This window comes from Trifolium pratense, linkage group LG7, assembly GCF_020283565.1.
Source record: "Trifolium pratense cultivar HEN17-A07 linkage group LG7, ARS_RC_1.1, whole genome shotgun sequence".
NCBI lineage: Eukaryota > Viridiplantae > Streptophyta > Magnoliopsida > Fabales > Fabaceae > Trifolium > Trifolium pratense.
In genome coordinates this window covers 25,782,537-25,800,546 of record NC_060065.1, presented here as the reverse complement: position 1 = coordinate 25,800,546, position 18,010 = coordinate 25,782,537, and the positions used below count along the sequence as shown (strand labels likewise).

Here is an 18,010-nt window from a genome sequence, read left to right as displayed (position 1 = left end):
TGTTTGTAGTGGTTTTTATTGTTTTTGGCCAATTTTAGTGTTTGTAGTGGTTTTTATGGTTTTTGGCCTATTTTAGTGTTTGTAGTGGTTTTTATAGTTTTTGGCGAATTTTAGTGTTTGTAATCGTTTTTATGGTTTTTGGCCTATTTTAGTGTTTGTAGTGGTTTTTATGGTTTTTGGCCAATTTTAGGGTGGTTTTTATGGTTTTTGGCCTATTTTAGTGTTTGTAATCGTTTTTATGGTTTTTGGCGTATTTTAGTGTTTGTAATCGTATTTATGGTTTTTGACCTATTTTAGTGTTTGTAGTGGTTTTTGGCCTATTTTAATGTTTGTAGTGGTTTTTATGGTTTTTGGCCAATTTTTGTGTTTGTAGTGGTTTTTGGCCAATTTTAGTATTTGTAGTCGTTTTTATGGTTTTTGGCCTATTTTAGGGTCGTTTTAATGGTTTTTGGCCAATTTTAGTGTTTGTAATCGTTTTTATGGTTTTTGGCCCATTTTAGTGTTTGTAGTGGTTTTTAGCCAATTTTAGTGTTTGTAATCATTTTTATGGTTTTTGGCCTATTTTAGTGTTTGTGGTGGTTTTTATGGTTTTTGGCCAATTTTAGTGTTTGTAATCGTTTTTATGGTTTTTGGTCTATTTTATTGTTTGTAGTGGTTTTTATGGTTTTTGGCCAATTTTAGTGTTTGTAGTGGTTTTTATGGTTTTTGGCTTATTTTAGTGTTTGTAGTGGTTTTTATGATTTTTGGCCAATTTTAATGTTTGTAATCGTTTTTATGATTTTTGGCCTATTTTAGTGTTTGTAGTGGTTTTTATGGTTTTTGGCCAATTTTAGGGTCGTTTTTATGGTTTTTGGGCTATTTTAGTGTTTGTAGTGGTTTTTATGATTTTTTTTGCCTATTTTAGTGTTTGGAGTGGTTTTTATAGTTTTTGGCGAAAACCCATAAAAACGACTGCAAACACTAAAATTGGTTAAAAACAATAAAAACGACTACAAACGCTAAAATTGGCCAAAAACTATAAAAACCACTACAAACACTAAAATAGCCCAAAAACCATAAAAACGACCCTAAAATTGGCCAAAAATCATAAAAACCACTACAAACACTAAAATATGCCAAAAACCATAAAAAAAACGATTACAAACACTAAAATTGGCCAAAAACCACTAAAACGACCCTAAAATTGGTCAAAAACCATAAAAACCACTATAAACATTAAAATAGGCCAAAAACCACTACAAACACTAAAATAGACCAAAAACCATAAAAACGATTACAAACACTAAAATTGGCCAAAAACCATAAAAACCACTACAACACACTAAAATAGGCCAAAAACCATAAAAACGATTACAAACACTAAAATAGGCCACAAACCATAAATACCACAACAAACACTAAAATTGGCCAAAAACCATAAAAACGATTACAAACACTAAAATTGGCCAAAAACCATAAAAACCAACACAAACACTAAAATAGGCCAAAAACCATAAAAACGATTACAAACACTAAAATTCGTCAAAAACTATAAAAACCACTACAAACACTAAAATAGGCAAAAACCCATAAAAACCACTACAAACACTAAAATAGCAAAAAAAAAAACCATAAAAACGACCCTAAAATAGGCCAAAAACCATAAAAACCACTACAAACACTAAATAGCCCAGAAACCATAAAAACGAATATAAACACTAAAAATTGGCCAAAAACCATAAAAACCACTACAAACACTAAAATATGCCAAAAACCTGTAATCGTTTTTATGGTTTTTGGCCTATTTAGTGTTTCTAGTGGTTTTTATGGTTTTTGGCCAATTTTAAGTGTTTGTAGTCGTTTTTATGGTTTTTGGCCAATTTTAGTGTTTGTAATCGTTTTTATGGTTTATGGCTTATTTTAGTGTTTGTAGTGGTTTTTATGGTTTTTGGCTTATTTTAGTGTTTGTAGTGGTTTTTATCGTTTTTGGCCAATTTTAGGGTCGCTTTAATGGTTTTTGGCCAATTTTAGTGTTTGTAGTGGTTTTTATGGTTTTTGGCCAATTTTAGTGTTTGTAATCGTTTTTATAGTTTTTGGCCTATTTTAGTGTTTGTAGTGGTTTTTGGCCTATTTTAATGTTTGTAGTGGTTTTTATGGTTTTTGGCCAATTTTAGTGTTTGTAGTGGTTTTTGGCCAATTTTAGTATTTGTAGTCGTTTTTATGGTTTTTGGCCAATTTTAGGGTCGTTTTAATGGTTTTTGGCCAATTTTAGTGTTTGTAATCGTTTTTATGGTTTTTGGCCTATTTTAGTGTTTGTAGTGGTTTTTAGCCAATTTTAGTGTTTGTAATCATTTTTATGGTTTTTGGCCTATTTTAGTGTTTGTGGTGGTTTTTATGGTTTTTGGCCAATTTTAGTGTTTGTAATCGTTTTTATGGTTTTTGGTCTATTTTATTGTTTGTAGTGGTTTTTATGGTTTTTGGCCAATTTTATTGTTTGTAGTGGTTTTTATGGTTTTTGGCTTATTTTAGTGTTTGTAGTGGTTTTTATGATTTTTGGCCAATTTTAATGTTTGTAATCGTTTTTATGATTTTTGGCCTATTTTAGTGTTTGTAGTGGTTTTTATGGTTTTTGGCCAATTTTAGGGTCGTTTTTATGGTTTTTGGGCTATTTTAGTGTTTGTAGTAGTTTTTATGATTTTTTTTGCCTATTTTAGTGTTTGGAGTGGTTTTTATAGTTTTTGGCGAAAACCCATAAAAACGACTGCAAACACTAAAATTGGTTAAAAACAATAAAAACGACTACAAACGCTAAAATTGGCCAAAAACTATAAAAACCACTACAAACACTAAAATAGCCCAAAAACCATAAAAACGACCCTAAAATTGGCCAAAAACCATAAAAACCACTACAAACACTAAAATATGCCAAAAACCATAAAAAAACGATTACAAACACTAAAATTGGCCAAAAACCACTAAAACGACCCTAAAATTGGTCAAAAACCATAAAAACCACTATAAACATTAAAATAGGCCAAAAACCACTACAAACACTAAAATAGACCAAAAACCATAAAAACGATTACAAACACTAAAATTGGCCAAAAACCATAAAAACCACTACAACACACTAAAATAGGCCAAAAACCATAAAAACGATTACAAACACTAAAATAGGCCACAAACCATAAATACCACAACAAACACTAAAATTGGCCAAAAACCATAAAAACGATTACAAACACTAAAATTGGCCAAAAACCATAAAAACCAACACAAACACTAAAATAGGCCAAAAACCATAAAAACGATTACAAACACTAAAATTCGTCAAAAACTATAAAAACCACTACAAACACTAAAATAGGCAAAAACCCATAAAAACCACTACAAACACTAAAATAGCAAAAAAAAAACCATAAAAACGACCCTAAAATAGGCCAAAAACCATAAAAACCACTACAAACACTAAATAGCCCAGAAACCATAAAAACGAATATAAACACTAAAAATTGGCCAAAAACCATAAAAACCACTACAAACACTAAAATATGCCAAAAACCTGTAATCGTTTTTATGGTTTTTGGCCTATTTAGTGTTTCTAGTGGTTTTTATGGTTTTTGGCCAATTTTAAGTGTTTGTAGTCGTTTTTATGGTTTTTGGCCAATTTTAGTGTTTGTAATCGTTTTTATGGTTTATGGCTTATTTTAGTGTTTGTAGTGGTTTTTATGGTTTTTGGCTTATTTTAGTGTTTGTAGTGGTTTTTATCGTTTTTGGCCAATTTTAGGGTCGCTTTAATGGTTTTTGGCCAATTTTAGTGTTTGTAGTGGTTTTTATGGTTTTTGGCCAATTTTAGTGTTTGTAATCGTTTTTATAGTTTTTGGCCTATTTTAGTGTTTGTAGTGGTTTTTGGCCTATTTTAATGTTTGTAGTGGTTTTTATGGTTTTTGGCCAATTTTAGTGTTTGTAGTGGTTTTTGGCCAATTTTAGTATTTGTAGTCGTTTTTATGGTTTTTGGCCAATTTTAGGGTCGTTTTAATGGTTTTTGGCCAATTTTAGTGTTTGTAATCGTTTTTATGGTTTTTGGCCTATTTTAGTGTTTGTAGTGGTTTTTAGCCAATTTTAGTGTTTGTAATCGTTTTTATGGTTTTTGGCCTATTTTAGTGTTTGTGGTGGTTTTTATGGTTTTTGGCCAATTTTAGTGTTTGTAATCGTTTTTATGGTTTTTGGTCTATTTTATTGTTTGTAGTGGTTTTTATGGTTTTTGGCCAATTTTAGTGTTTGTAGTGGTTTTTATGGTTTTTGGCTTATTTTAGTGTTTGTAGTTGTTTTTATGATTTTTGGCAAATTTTAATGTTTGTAATCGTTTTTATGGTTTTTGGCCTATTTACTGTTTCTAGTGGTTTTTATGGTTTTTGGCCAATTCTAGGGTCGTTTTAATGGTTTTTGGGCTATTTTAGTGTTTGTAGTGATTTTTATGGTTTTTGACCAATTTTAGTGTTTGTAGTGGTTTTTGGCCTATTTTAATGTTTGTATTGATTTTTATGATTTTTGGCCAATTTTAATGTTTGTAGTGGTTTTTATGGTTTTTGGCCAATTAAACTACTTGGGTTGTTCTGTTGGACTTACTATTAGATCATTACAAATTCCTTCTTATTTTTATTTTTTTTGGGTACATTTCTTATTTCTTGTTTTAAAAAAATATTTGTGTTACTTAAGTGATAAGTGCATTTGTGTCATTACCCAAAGCATTTTAATGAATAAGTAAGTGTAAATCATTTACCCTCCAAATTTAATAACTTCCGCTAACAGTTGCGCTTAAATAAAGAAAAAAAAAAAAAAAGACTTTGAGGAAGTATAATTTTGTGAGGACCCCGTTGCAAGTTGTAGGTGCCTCTCATACTGGCATCGCAATCGCAATAAATAAATAAATTAGAAGTCGAATTGGAATCATCGTCACTCCAAACTTTGATTTCATTTTCCTCACTTTCTTTCGTTATTCTCGATCGAAAAGCTTTCTCAGCCAACGGAGAGAATGATGAGGCCGTCGATGCTCAGATCCGTCCAATCAGCCGTGTCCCGCACCTCCTCTCACCTAACCCGCCGTGGCTATGCTACCGAACCAGTTCCAGAACGCAAGGTGGCCATTCTCGGCGCTGCCGGCGGGATCGGTCAGCCTCTCTCTCTTCTGATGAAGCTCAACCCTCTCGTTTCAACCCTATCTCTTTATGATATTGCTGGAACCCCTGGTGTCGCCGCCGATGTCAGCCACATCAACTCCAGATCTGAGGTACCCCTACATACTCCATTCCGTAAATAAATATGCAATGTTCAATTTTTTTTGTTTTGTTTACTAATATACCCTTTTTATTGATTTTGATGGTGTCTGATTTTTGTTGTGAATCTACCCTTTTGCTTGATTTTGCAAAGGTGATAAATTTACTGATGTTTGATTGTATAGACATTTTACTGAGAGATCGGAATCATTCAGTGTATTAAGAAGAGACTAAATAATTTACAATTTTGCATCTCACCTTTTTTTTTCTATAGATAAATAAATTAAACATTTGTTTTAAAACTGTTGACGATCGCAATTCTGTTCTGAGGCATACTGGTCCACTTTTTCCTGTGGTGTGTTGTTATTCAGCAAATGTGAAATTTTGTTGTAATTTCATAAACTTTGTTGGGGCTGGGGGGGAAGGGATAGCAAAAATGCTGAATTTACATGGTTTCATTTGATTTGTGAATTGAGCAAGTTTTTGTGGTTTTTTACTGCGATTTTGCAAAATGCAACACTGTTTCACAGTTTCACACATAGAAATATTGAATTCAGCAAATCTGGACATGCAGCAATGTACCCTTTTGTGGGATTGTCCATAGATGCAAACTTCATTGTTGTTTGATGTTGTGGGCATTGCTATGATGCAACCGCTATTGTTTTTTTATCTCATTGTACATTCTACTATTTTAACTTTGACCCTTCTGCAGTGGCATGCAAATTTTACTCTAGTTTAAAGTAGTTGTGCTATTGATTGATGGTTTTTTGTTTCCATTTTTTGTTTTAATTGCAGGTAACTGGGTATGCAGGTGAAGAAGAGCTTGGAAAAGCTTTGGAGGGTGCTGATGTTGTTATAATTCCTGCCGGTGTGCCCAGAAAGCCTGGAATGACTCGTGATGATCTTTTCAATATTAATGCCGGCATTGTCAAGTCACTTGCCACTGCTATTTCTAAGTACTGCCCCCATGTGAGTGTCTGTTTTCCTTGAGTTGGTTTTTATTGTTCTTTTGCGACTGTTGATGTTGCTTGCAATTCAGTGACATTTCTTTGGGTTTCTCTGCGAAAAGTAAAAACATGTGTAATAGCTTGGGCCATGAAGCAAATGAGAGAATTTCATTACAATTGGTTTTGTGCAATAATCAATTGATTTATTTCTATGGGTATTGGGTTGATTTCAAAATGTGATTTGATGACTAATAGTAGTAATAATTGATTGGCATATTATTTGTTTCTTACATTCATCATAAGTATAGGATACGAGATTTATAAGATGGAAAATTAGAAACCAATTAAGTGAATTTAATAAATTGAAATGAGTAAATACATGCACGACCTGTTCTATATTAAGCATGATGGGGTTTTAGTTTTTATAATCATATACAATATAATTTTATTTGATACCGAGTACTTTAACATGTGGAATCAGGCCCTTGTTAACATGATAAGCAACCCTGTGAACTCCACCGTTCCCATTGCTGCAGAGGTTTTCAAGAAGGCAGGGACATATGACGAGAAGAGATTGTTTGGGGTTACAACCCTTGATGTAGTTAGGGCAAAAACTTTCTATGCTGGGAAAGCTAAAGTTCCAGTTGCTGGTATGTAAAGTGTAACTGTCTTCAAATCAACTAATATCTTACTCGGTGTTTTTGTTCAATATGTGTAATGATGAACAAATAAGGATTTAGCGAATTGGTTCATATTTAAGTGTCTAGCTTTTGCAAAGAAAGTCCAACATAATCAAAGTGTTTTTTCTCGACCAAGAGTGGGGTGAAGGATTGAAATTGCTTAGGGTTTCTTTCTACTGCAGAACAATTGTATCTTAGTTGTACATAACATTTGATTTTTCTGCAGAGGTCAATGTACCTGTTGTAGGAGGCCATGCAGGAGTTACTATTCTCCCACTATTTTCTCAGGTAATTTTCTGCTCATTAACTTGGCATTTTCATACTTCTAACAAGTATTTTGGCTTCCAAGGGTGGCATGCTTGATATGCAAGTGGTAATCTTCTTAACTGTTTGCTCCTTTTATAGGCAACACCTCAAGCCAATCTGGATGATGATGTCATTAAGGCTCTAACGACAAGAACACAAGATGGAGGAACGGAAGTTGTGACTGCCAAGGCTGGAAAGGGTTCTGCAACTTTGTCAATGGCGTAAGTCTTGGTTTAGTCTATGTAGACATTAGACAATATAGTTAATCTCTAGAAACAGTTTCTTTAATAATAACTCTTCATAGTAATACAAGGATTATGATTCATTGGTAAGTTTTTCATATAGTTGATATAAAGCATTAGCATGTTTCTTGCAGTTATGCTGGAGCCATATTTGCTGATGCTTGCCTCAAAGGTCTGAATGGAGTTCCAGATGTTATTGAGTGCTCATATGTGCAATCCAATCTCATCTCTGAACTTCCTTTCTTTGCTTCCAAGGTGATCATCAAAACTGCAACAAATTGTATTCTTTTATGTTTCTAATTTACTTCTCCCAATGTTTTAAGGTTCATTCTCGTTTTTGCCGATGCATACAGCCTATTTGTTGACCGACTGGTTTCTTCTTTTGCGTTGACAATATTGAAATATTTTACAGGTGAGGATTGGGAAGAATGGTGTGGAAGAAATTCTGGGCCTAGGTTCTCTCTCAGATTTCGAGCAACAAGGCCTTGAAAACCTCAAGGCTGAGCTCAAATCATCTATTGAAAAGGGAATCAAATTTGCCTCCCAATAATCGAACATGTCATACATTTCTGGCAGGTTACTGGATTTTTCCATTTAGAACCAGATTAAATTTTGCAAATTCAGGACAAATGTTTGTAATGTGGCCGGCAGAGGTGTGGTGGCTTTGTTGTTTTATTTAGAGCAGGTATACCCCCTAGAGTTAATAAGTAAATCTGCGAGAGCAGTTTATTGCTGCAGGGACTGAAATTAAAACCAGTTTTAGGTTGGCCTTTCCATTCATAATGGCCCTTCACTGTTGTATGGTTTCATATAATGCAATTGAAGGGTGGTACACTTTTTTTTCCCCCTCATTTATATATTTTTTTCTAGTTTCTAAATATGCGAAATAATTTTGCTAGTCTTTTTAAAGCTCGAAACTGATTCTCTTCATCTTTTTACATATGGATCCATAGAATTTTCTTGGATCATCCATATTTTTATGACTAAAATAATAACTTATTTGATATCGGTTTGACTAAAACAACGAAAAGTAAAAAATTACTTGTATTGAACTGACTTCAATTTTTTGTCCAAAGTGAAAAGGCATACCTTGCTAATTTAGACCTTCATGCTTTTAGGTGGGTCTAAATTAGCAAATCTCATATATATGTATGGGAGGGATCAAATTACACTGGTGTAACATTTGAGTAATGTTACACCGCTCAATAACGCTTTAACGAATACAAATTTTACAAAATCCACCATTTGATTGAAAGTTTATATCATATAGATCATCTATGTTAAAATTTATAAAAATCTAAAATCGTTTGATATGTTATTGAGATCCGTTGACTCCAGGAGTAAGTCTCCATTGACTTATTCCGGTTAATAACTCGATATTAGCATTATATCTCTTCAATCCGATCGTTGAATTTAAAGATCTTAAGTAGATCAACTCCACAATTTTTTATAAAAATTTAAAAAGGAAAATTCTATGGTACTCATGTCAAAACTTAATGTACCGGTACTATAAAAGATTCAACCAATAGGAAAGTGAATTTTGTCCACATCATCATTTATACATTATATTTTAAAAATCAATCAAATTAATAGTACCAGTGCATTTCTCTACACAATTTCTTACAAAAAAAAAAAATTCTCTACACAATTTAACCCCATAAATCATACAAATTATATTTCAATATTTAATGATTTTAATTAAAAATCATAAATCTTATTTGAAACTGCTTCAAACCCATCATTCCATCTTCATCTTCATATAAGTAAATTGAAAACCAATTAATCTCCATCTCTCTAATACATCAACCCTAATAATCAATCGGTATTCAAACTCTAAAATTTCATGGTGAAATTGTATAAGCCAATAGGATATTTCCTGTTTATCCACACCTCCAATTTTGCTCTGCCTAGCCTAATCAGTTTGTCTGCCATCATTTTATACTCTCTTTGTTATTAACAAATTAAAATGTTTGTGATTGCATCGGTGTCGGTGAAAATAAGGATGAATGGAGTTATAAAAAATAAGGATGAATGGAGTTATAAATTAAATCGTTTGTGATTGTATTGTTTGTCATTAGCATATAAGTCTTTCATTGATGAAGGTGCTGATTTCGATCAAGGAGAAGAAAATCAAGTTTATAAATCTATTGGTCGTGATGAAGAAGAAAATCAAGAAGAAAAAAAATTGGGCGGTGAAAAGTGTAAAATATAAATGTTTTGTGGTGTTAATTATATATAAATGTTGGTCAAACTTAATTGTTACAGCTTTCAAATAATATTACAGCATGTCAAGTAACCATTGGTTAAAAAAAATTTATGTACCGATACATCTAAATTTTTCTATTGTACCGTAGAAGTCCCCATTTAAAAAATGTAGTTATGTATTCAGACTATTGAAATTCAAGTTATTAGAAAATGTATCAAACAATTTTGAATTTTTATAAAGATTTGTGGAGTTGATCTACCAATAAAATCTTTGAATTCAATGGTCGGATTAATTTAGTTTTTTTTTTTTTACTTATTAATTTGTGTATATCCAACAAATAAGGGAAATACGAGAAAAAAAAAATTGGGATACCAAGGTTTTTTTTTCCTTTTTTTGACAGAATATTCTTTTTTTAAAATATTTTTTTTAGAAGATTTTTTTTTATTCCCTTTTTTTAAAATTTTTTTTAGAAGATTTTCTTTTTTCTTTAAATAATGGGTTAAAGAAGATTCAATTGAATGTCACATAAGCAAACTCTCTAATTAAATGACGCAAAAACAATTTCTATGAAAATGCACGAGAGAGCTCTCTAGGAATCTCGCTATCTATGTAATAGTAGAGATAGAGATATGTTAAATTCTGTTAATTATTAAAGTGAAAAAAGTATATAATAATCTATTACATTATTACTAACATATTAAAATCGATTACCATCAAAATTACTAATTTATCCTTATTACTTTTAATCACGTTGCAAGTTTTATATACTTCATTGTAATTACACTAAAAAAATAAAATATATTGGAAATAATATAAGATAAATACAAAAAAAATGATATGCTTAAAAATAAAAACAAAACATATTATAGATTGAAACAAAATAGAACAATATATACTAATAAAAATATCAACAAAACAGATTAATACGATCAACTCAATAATCTATTAAAAAAAATCAATAAAAAAATTATAGAAAAATAAGATGAACATGCATAAAGTTATGAATATTTTCTTTGACACATGATAAAATTAAGCAAACAGAGTAGCCCATGTATTAGCTTCTCTGGCCCATACTGAACCCAATAGGGTTGGCTAGAAGAAGCCCCTCCTATTATTGTACCTTCTTTGATTTTGGACTCTGTCCTCTAATATAATTCTTTTTCCATAAAAAAAAAATAAAAATTAGGAATATAGAAATAGAAACTTAAACAATATTTGTCATAAAAAAAAATACTATTAACTACATCAAATCTTATGTATATTTTTCATAATATCAACAATACCCTTGATTTTTTTAGTAGCAACAAAAAAAATTATTAACAAACTCACCAAAATATAAGACGTCTTTTTTTTAGCTGCAAAAATATTTTATTAACAAATTGACTATAACATAAGGCTTTTTTATGGACATAAGTTAGACATAGGCTGGCGCGGAACGCGCCTGCCTGGCCCGCTAGTAATAATAATAATAATAAAATAAAGTTAATTACTATCAAATATACTAAATTATCCTAAATATTTCTAATCAAATTTCTAATTTTTTATTAAAAAATATACACGAGATTATTATTTGTGATGGATAAATAAAAAATTGGAGAATTTATCATTAATAATTATAATCAAAGCCTTACAAAAAAAGAGATAATTATAATCAAATTTATTCATTTAATAAGTTTAAAAAAAACTACAATATTCACTTATATTTTTACAATATTATATGACCAATTTTTAAATATTTTATTCTAAATAAATTGTCTACCCTGATATAATGAAAAACTTAAATATCGAATAAAAGTCAATGACTCGTGCGAATGCATGAGTCTTTAAACTAATAATAAAATAATTCTTTATCTTTTACTCTCTCCGGTCACTATTATAAGTAAAAAAATTATTTTTTAGATTCATTCAAAAAGTAATGTATTTGGTCAACTTCAACCTAAAATTTCTTTTAACCCGCTTAATCGATTCACCTAGCACTTAAATTTCATTTATCCCGCTAACCCACCTAAAATTTATTTATCCCACCTAGCACTTTCTAATCCCTCCGACCCTTCAATTTCCACTTTTGCAAAACATTAAAAAAAAAAGCAAATAACGTCATTTAAAGATGTAGTCAAAAAAAAAAAAAAACTCATTTAAAGATAGTACTCTATAGTCCCTCCGATTCTTAATATAAGAGAAATTTTAATTTTTAGATTCATTGAGAATCTAGTGTATGTAGTCCATATTATATGCTATATACATTAGATTATCATATAATCTAAAAAGTAAATTTTTTCTTATATTAAAGATCGGAGGGAGTATACTACTACTCTTCACATTCCTTTATATAATTCCAATGCAATTAAAAAAATTCCAATACAATTGACAACCAGTCATCCCAATTAAAATCTTTGCATCCTTCGAGCAAAATAAATCCTTTGCAATCTTTGCTCCGGTTGATATTTCCATTTAAGCTCTTATTTCTTTTTGCTTCTAATTACCAACTAATTTGTTTGGTCTTTAAATTTAATTTAAAAGTTAAGTTTTACTATCTCTTAACCTTTTCTTTTTTTTTTACGTTTTATCTTTTGACTTTGAAATCAGTTAATTTTATGTCTTAATTTATGTATGTTAATTTCATCTCTTCCAATCTATGTTTTTGGGTAGTTAATTTAATCTCTAATTTATTTTTCATTTTACAATTTAAACATCATTTTTTATTTATTGATTTAATAAAAGATGCACAAAACTAAGACATTGAGCTCAATTAATTAGTTAACGAGCTCCGCTTAAAATAGATATTTTGGGAGAATTCGAGTCCGGTTTTTGGATGAAATGATTTTTATTAACAAAATTAGTTTTAATTTTTGTTAATCAAATTAATACTGTGAAGTTACTAGTAAGTGAATTAGATTATAAGTTCAAGTCAAAATATAATTTAAATTATTTAATTTTACCCTAAATCAAAGACAATGATTAATGATTCTTCAGTTGAACCCAAGTATAATCCTCAGTCAAAGATTAGGGTTAATAGTGCTTCAGATGTACTAAAGTATAATCATTAGTCAAAAATTATGGTTAACAGTTGAACTGGAGTATAATCTTCAGTCAAAGTCTAAGGTTAATGGTGTTTCAGTTGAATCGGAGAACAATTTAAGTAAAAATATATTTTATTTTTAAATTATACTTTATTTATTTAGTTTTTAAGTCATTAACTTCAATTGGAATATAACCCTCAGTCAAAGACTAGAGTTAATAGTGTTTCAGTTGAATCGGAGTGTAATTCTCAAATAATGACTAGGGTTAATAGTCAGTTGAGCCACAATATAATCTTAAGTCATTTAATATTTTATTTAGTAAAATTGTACTTTAGTTATATAAATTTTAAGTCATTAACTCCGACCGAATTATAACCCTCGGTCAAATACCAAGGGTTAACATTGCTTCAATTTGAACCGGAGTATAATATTTCATCAATTTATAGGGTTAATAGTGCTTCAATTGAACCAGAGTATGATTGTACTTTATATTAAAATTTTACTTTATTTATATAATTTTAAATTTATTAACTTCAGTCTACGTTTAAACATCGGTTAGAGACTAAAGTTTATAGTGTTTCAGTTGAACTGGAGTAAAATTACTTTGCTCAATATAATAAAGGGTAAATAGGGTTTTACCCCCTGCAAAATGGGTGAATTTTGCATTACCCCCTGCAAATTTTTTTTTTGTAATTACCCCCCTGTAATATAAAGATTCATTCAATTACCCCCCTAATTCGCCAACTAGACATGGAATCTTTTTTTTTATGATGTGGCATGCATATGTGGATTTTCTTAGAATTTTTATTTATTTTTATTATTATAATTATTCCAAATCATTGTTATTTAAAATTAAAAAAATAAAAAAATCTTCATCTCAAATCCCACAAATTTTTTTTCCAAAAAACAACCTTCATATCAAATCTCAGGGAGCAATTTTCATCTCAAATCCCTAAATCGAAAAAAAATAAAATAAAAAATTCATCATCTCCACAATTCCTCCAATTCAAACTCTTCCTCCACCTCCTCCATAACCACCACCACCAACAACAACCCTAACATAATCAACTCCTTCATCCCTCTCCTTCCTGGTCTCTACCTCTCACGTGTTCATTCCTTTGATCTTGGTGAAGGATATGGGTTGGATTAGCAATTACAAGTTCAAGAAAAATAACAACAACACATGTTCTCCAAACATCATTAATTCTGATTTAATTTTAATTTTTTGGAAAATCAACAAACAACAAAATTGAGAGTGATGCTGCAAGGAAGAGAGATGCAATTGGTGGGAAAGAGAGATGGACGACGACGGTGGTGGTGGCTGGTGGTGGAGAATGAACTGTGAGATTTTATGTTTTGAGAAACTTATGAGTTTTTTATGGTTTTGGATTTATGGGTTTGAGATTGAATTGATGAGATGAAATTTAAGATTGAAGATGAAGTTTGTTGTTGTTGTTTATTCTTCCCATGAGAGTGGTGAAGATTGTTGATGTTTATTACGAGGGGGGAATCATAACTTTTTATTTTACAGGGGGTAATGCAAAATTCTCCTATTTTGCAGGGGGTAAAACCCTATTTACCCTATAATAAATTACAAATAATATCACAAACATGATTTTAAACTTTTTACAAATTACATGTGTCCCTAAATATATGATCTTCTTAAGATTTTTTTTTTGTCATTTTTTATAGGCTTAACTACATATTTGGTCTCTTACGTTTATTTTAGGTTTCAATTTGGTCCCTTACGTTTAAAAAGTATCAATTTGGTCCCTTACGTTTATTTTAGGTTTCAGGTTAGTCCTTTCCTTTAGTTTTGTCACTAACACCGTTTCAACAGTACACGTGTCATTGTGTCCAAGTGCCACATGTCAGTCCACATATGCAAATTGGCTGCCACATGTGACAAAATTGACGGAAATGACTAACTTGAAACCTAAAATAAACGTAAGAGACCAAATTGATAATTTTTAAACGTAAGAGACCAAATTGAAATCTAAAATAAACACAAGGGATTAAATGTGTAGTTAAGCCTTTTTTATAAGATATTTTTTAAAAATTTAAGAGCATTAATTATTTTTTTCCAAACAAACCCTTAATTATAGTGCATGTTTTTCTACAATATATAATAAAAACTCTAAAAATATATTAATTCGTTATCTCTTTTGAAGGTTAAATTATAAAAACAATATTAACTGTCAACAAATTTAATACTACAATCCTTTTTTTTTTAATCTTTGCAATTTTTGTAAAGAAGTCTTATTTTTAGAGAGGGAAGTATTATAATTTTATTTAATTAAAGATGCTACAACTATTTCATAATCAATTAGTTTTAAATTTTAATCCATATAGACATGATTAAAATGTAAAACCGTACCTTTACCAAAAAAACAAAAAATGTAAAACCGTACAACACAACTAAACAGAAATATGTATGTATGGAGTGTACTTGAAAAGAAATATTTACAGCCAAGCCGGTAAGTGTTGTTGATACCTGAGAATTGGTTCCCTGTTCGAATCTTCCTCGTGCCACATTTGCTATAATTTTTTTTGCTGTATATTTATTTTTTTATCGTAGCTGTTTAAAATCAAACCCACGACGTTTTGGCAGGCGACTAACGCATTGACCGCTACGACAAATGAACATGTTGTGACATGTATTTGCGTCATATAATATTTATACAATTAGCATAAACATATTAAATTAATCATCATCTTCAACCTTCAGTCGAGTCACTCCGACCCGATTTTAGACCCGCGATACCAGCCTCGATTCCAGTAAACACATAAGCTCCAAATTATAACTTCAATTAGATTTTAAATCTCATAATCGATTTGGATGAAAAATCTTTTTTTTTGTTACACTTGGGTGACAAATCGAAACATAGAAGGAAAATATGTTTGAGACCGTCAAACTTGAAACAAAATAGATTTAAGTTCACTCGCGTTTGGGGCTACAGATCCGGGGTTTGCTTTTGCAATTATCCACACATCAAAAGAATGAGTTTAAATCGCATTTGAGCATCAAACTCGCGTTTGGGGCAAAAGCGCAAATGTAGAATAGAGGTAGTAGTTTCCAGAAAATTTAATGTTAAGGTTGTGTTGTTCAATGAAAATGGAGGATTTGGGTGGTGAATGATAAACACATGAAGAATGGCGAACATAAATAACGAGGGAATTTGGACTTTAAAAAAACAAATAATGAGGGAATATGTAGAAAATTTATTTAAAATTAAATATTTTAAAATTTGTTATATAATATTATTAAAATATAAGTATAATGAGGAGGGATCCGTTGACTCCAGGAGTAAGTCTCTATTGACTTACTCCGCTTAATAACTCGATATCGGCATTATATTTTTTCAATCCAACCGTTGAATTCGAAGATCTCATTGAGTAGATCAACTCCACAAATTTTTATAAAAATTCAAAAAATGTAGTTATGTATTCAGACTATTGAAATTCAACGATTTTTTTAAAAGTTTGTCGTACGTTCAATTGAAGTTATCAGAAAAAGTATCAAACGGTTTTGAATTTTTATAAAAATTTGTGGAGTTGATCTACTCAATGAGATCTTTGAATTCAACGGTTGGATTGAAGAAATATAATGCCGATATCGAGTTATTAAGCGGAGTAAGTCAATAGAGACTTACTTCTAGAGTCAACGGATCCCTCCTCAAGTATAATTATTGTGTTAATTATTTATTCAATTTTTATGTTTAAGTAATAAATAATGGTCCAGTGTATATTTTTAATCAAAAATTCGAAATTTTATTAGGAATATTTAGGATAATTTAATAAGTTTGATACTAATTAACTTTATTATATTATTATTATTATTATTATTATTATTATTATTATTAAATGTTAATAGCAAACTTTGTAGTAATATTGTTTGTTTTTTTATATAGTACTTTTTTTTTATAATTTCTATATTCCTATTTTTATGCGGTTTCTTCTTATTTTTTCTATAATTTTTTAATTGACTAAATTTTCTATAAGTTTTTTATTGTTCTTTTTTTCTTCCTATTTTTATGTATAGATTCTTCTGTTTTATTCCTATCTATAATCTGTTTTCTTCATATATTTAAGCATATCATTTTTTTTAGTGAAATCACAATGAAGTATATAAAAGTTGTAACGTGGTTAAAAGTAATAAGGATAAAATAGTAACTTTGGTGGTAATCGATTTTAATATATTAGTAATTGTTTTATATTTTTTTAGTGAAATCACAATGAAGTATATAAAACTTGTAACGTGGTTAAAAGTAATAAGGATAAAATAGTAACTTTGGTGGTAATCGATTTTAATATATTAGTAATAGATATACACGGAACCATTATTTATCACTGAAACATAAAAAATTGAATAAATAAGTTTACAAGAAAAAACACAATAATTTCATTTATATTTTAACAGTATCATATAACAATTTTTTAAATATTCAATTCCAAGTAAATCTTATACCCTAATATAATGACAAACTTAAATATCGAATAAAAGTTAATGAACTCATCCGAACGAATGCACAAATATGTAAACTAATATTTTCGGCGTAATCCTATTTATTTCCTTGAAGCACCACCACCATCCAGATCCATCGACCAAAAAAATAAAATAATTGCCACGATATCAATAAAGGGCAATGGCTTTTCTACATTATTATTATTATTATTATTATTATTATTATTATTATTATTATTATTATTATTATTATTATTATTATTATTATTATTATTATTATTATCTCTTTAAAGAAGAATATTTCCCTCAACTCAAGAGGACATTACAAAAGGTTTTTATGAGGCTCTTATACATACTACAAGGTAGGGGACCACAAACAGGTGTACAAGCATCAAACTCTGGTGGCATCCATGAGTGTGTACTCTTTTCATAATTGAGTATCGTTGTGTTCATCCATCCCCATCCTTTTCATGGTTCCCCATCTTCATATGCGTTACACTTTTCCAATCCAACTTGTTCTTACCTAGATTTACCTATGCACGCATCTCTTTTGTTAATAGTCTCACATTAAACAAAAAAAACGACATGTGTTTATAAGTGAGTGAAAATTTTATTTATAAATTCGATTTTATAGGATTGAATTAAACTCGGTACATCCGATAAAGTCAGTTGATTTTGATCCTCTTTACATTACATTTTGGTTGAACCATGATTGAACCGTGGTCGGTTCAACCAATAGTATTTTAATTTTTTTAACACACACTTCTTTACTAAATGTGGTTGAAGATTTTATTTTTTTTTAATTTTTTAAATGACAAGTTGTTAGTATATTATAAAATTATGTTAGTTTTTATCCTTGTTAAAGACTTGAATCTTGAACCTCAAATTC

General features: G+C 29.9%; 1 protein-coding gene across 1 annotated transcript; it reads left to right on the top strand.

Moving 5' to 3' along the window:
* The first annotated feature begins 4,704 nt into the window (after positions 1-4,704).
* LOC123895313 (malate dehydrogenase, mitochondrial-like) lies at positions 4,705-8,289 on the top strand. The gene is made up of 7 exons (XM_045945565.1): positions 4,705-5,269; positions 6,051-6,224; positions 6,684-6,852; positions 7,109-7,170; positions 7,288-7,409; positions 7,565-7,685; positions 7,843-8,289. Exons 1-7 carry the CDS (start codon positions 5,015-5,017, stop codon positions 7,978-7,980), a joined length of 1,041 nt encoding a protein of 346 aa, XP_045801521.1. The 5' UTR covers positions 4,705-5,014; the 3' UTR covers positions 7,981-8,289.
* The last annotated feature ends 9,721 nt before the right edge of the window (positions 8,290-18,010 follow it).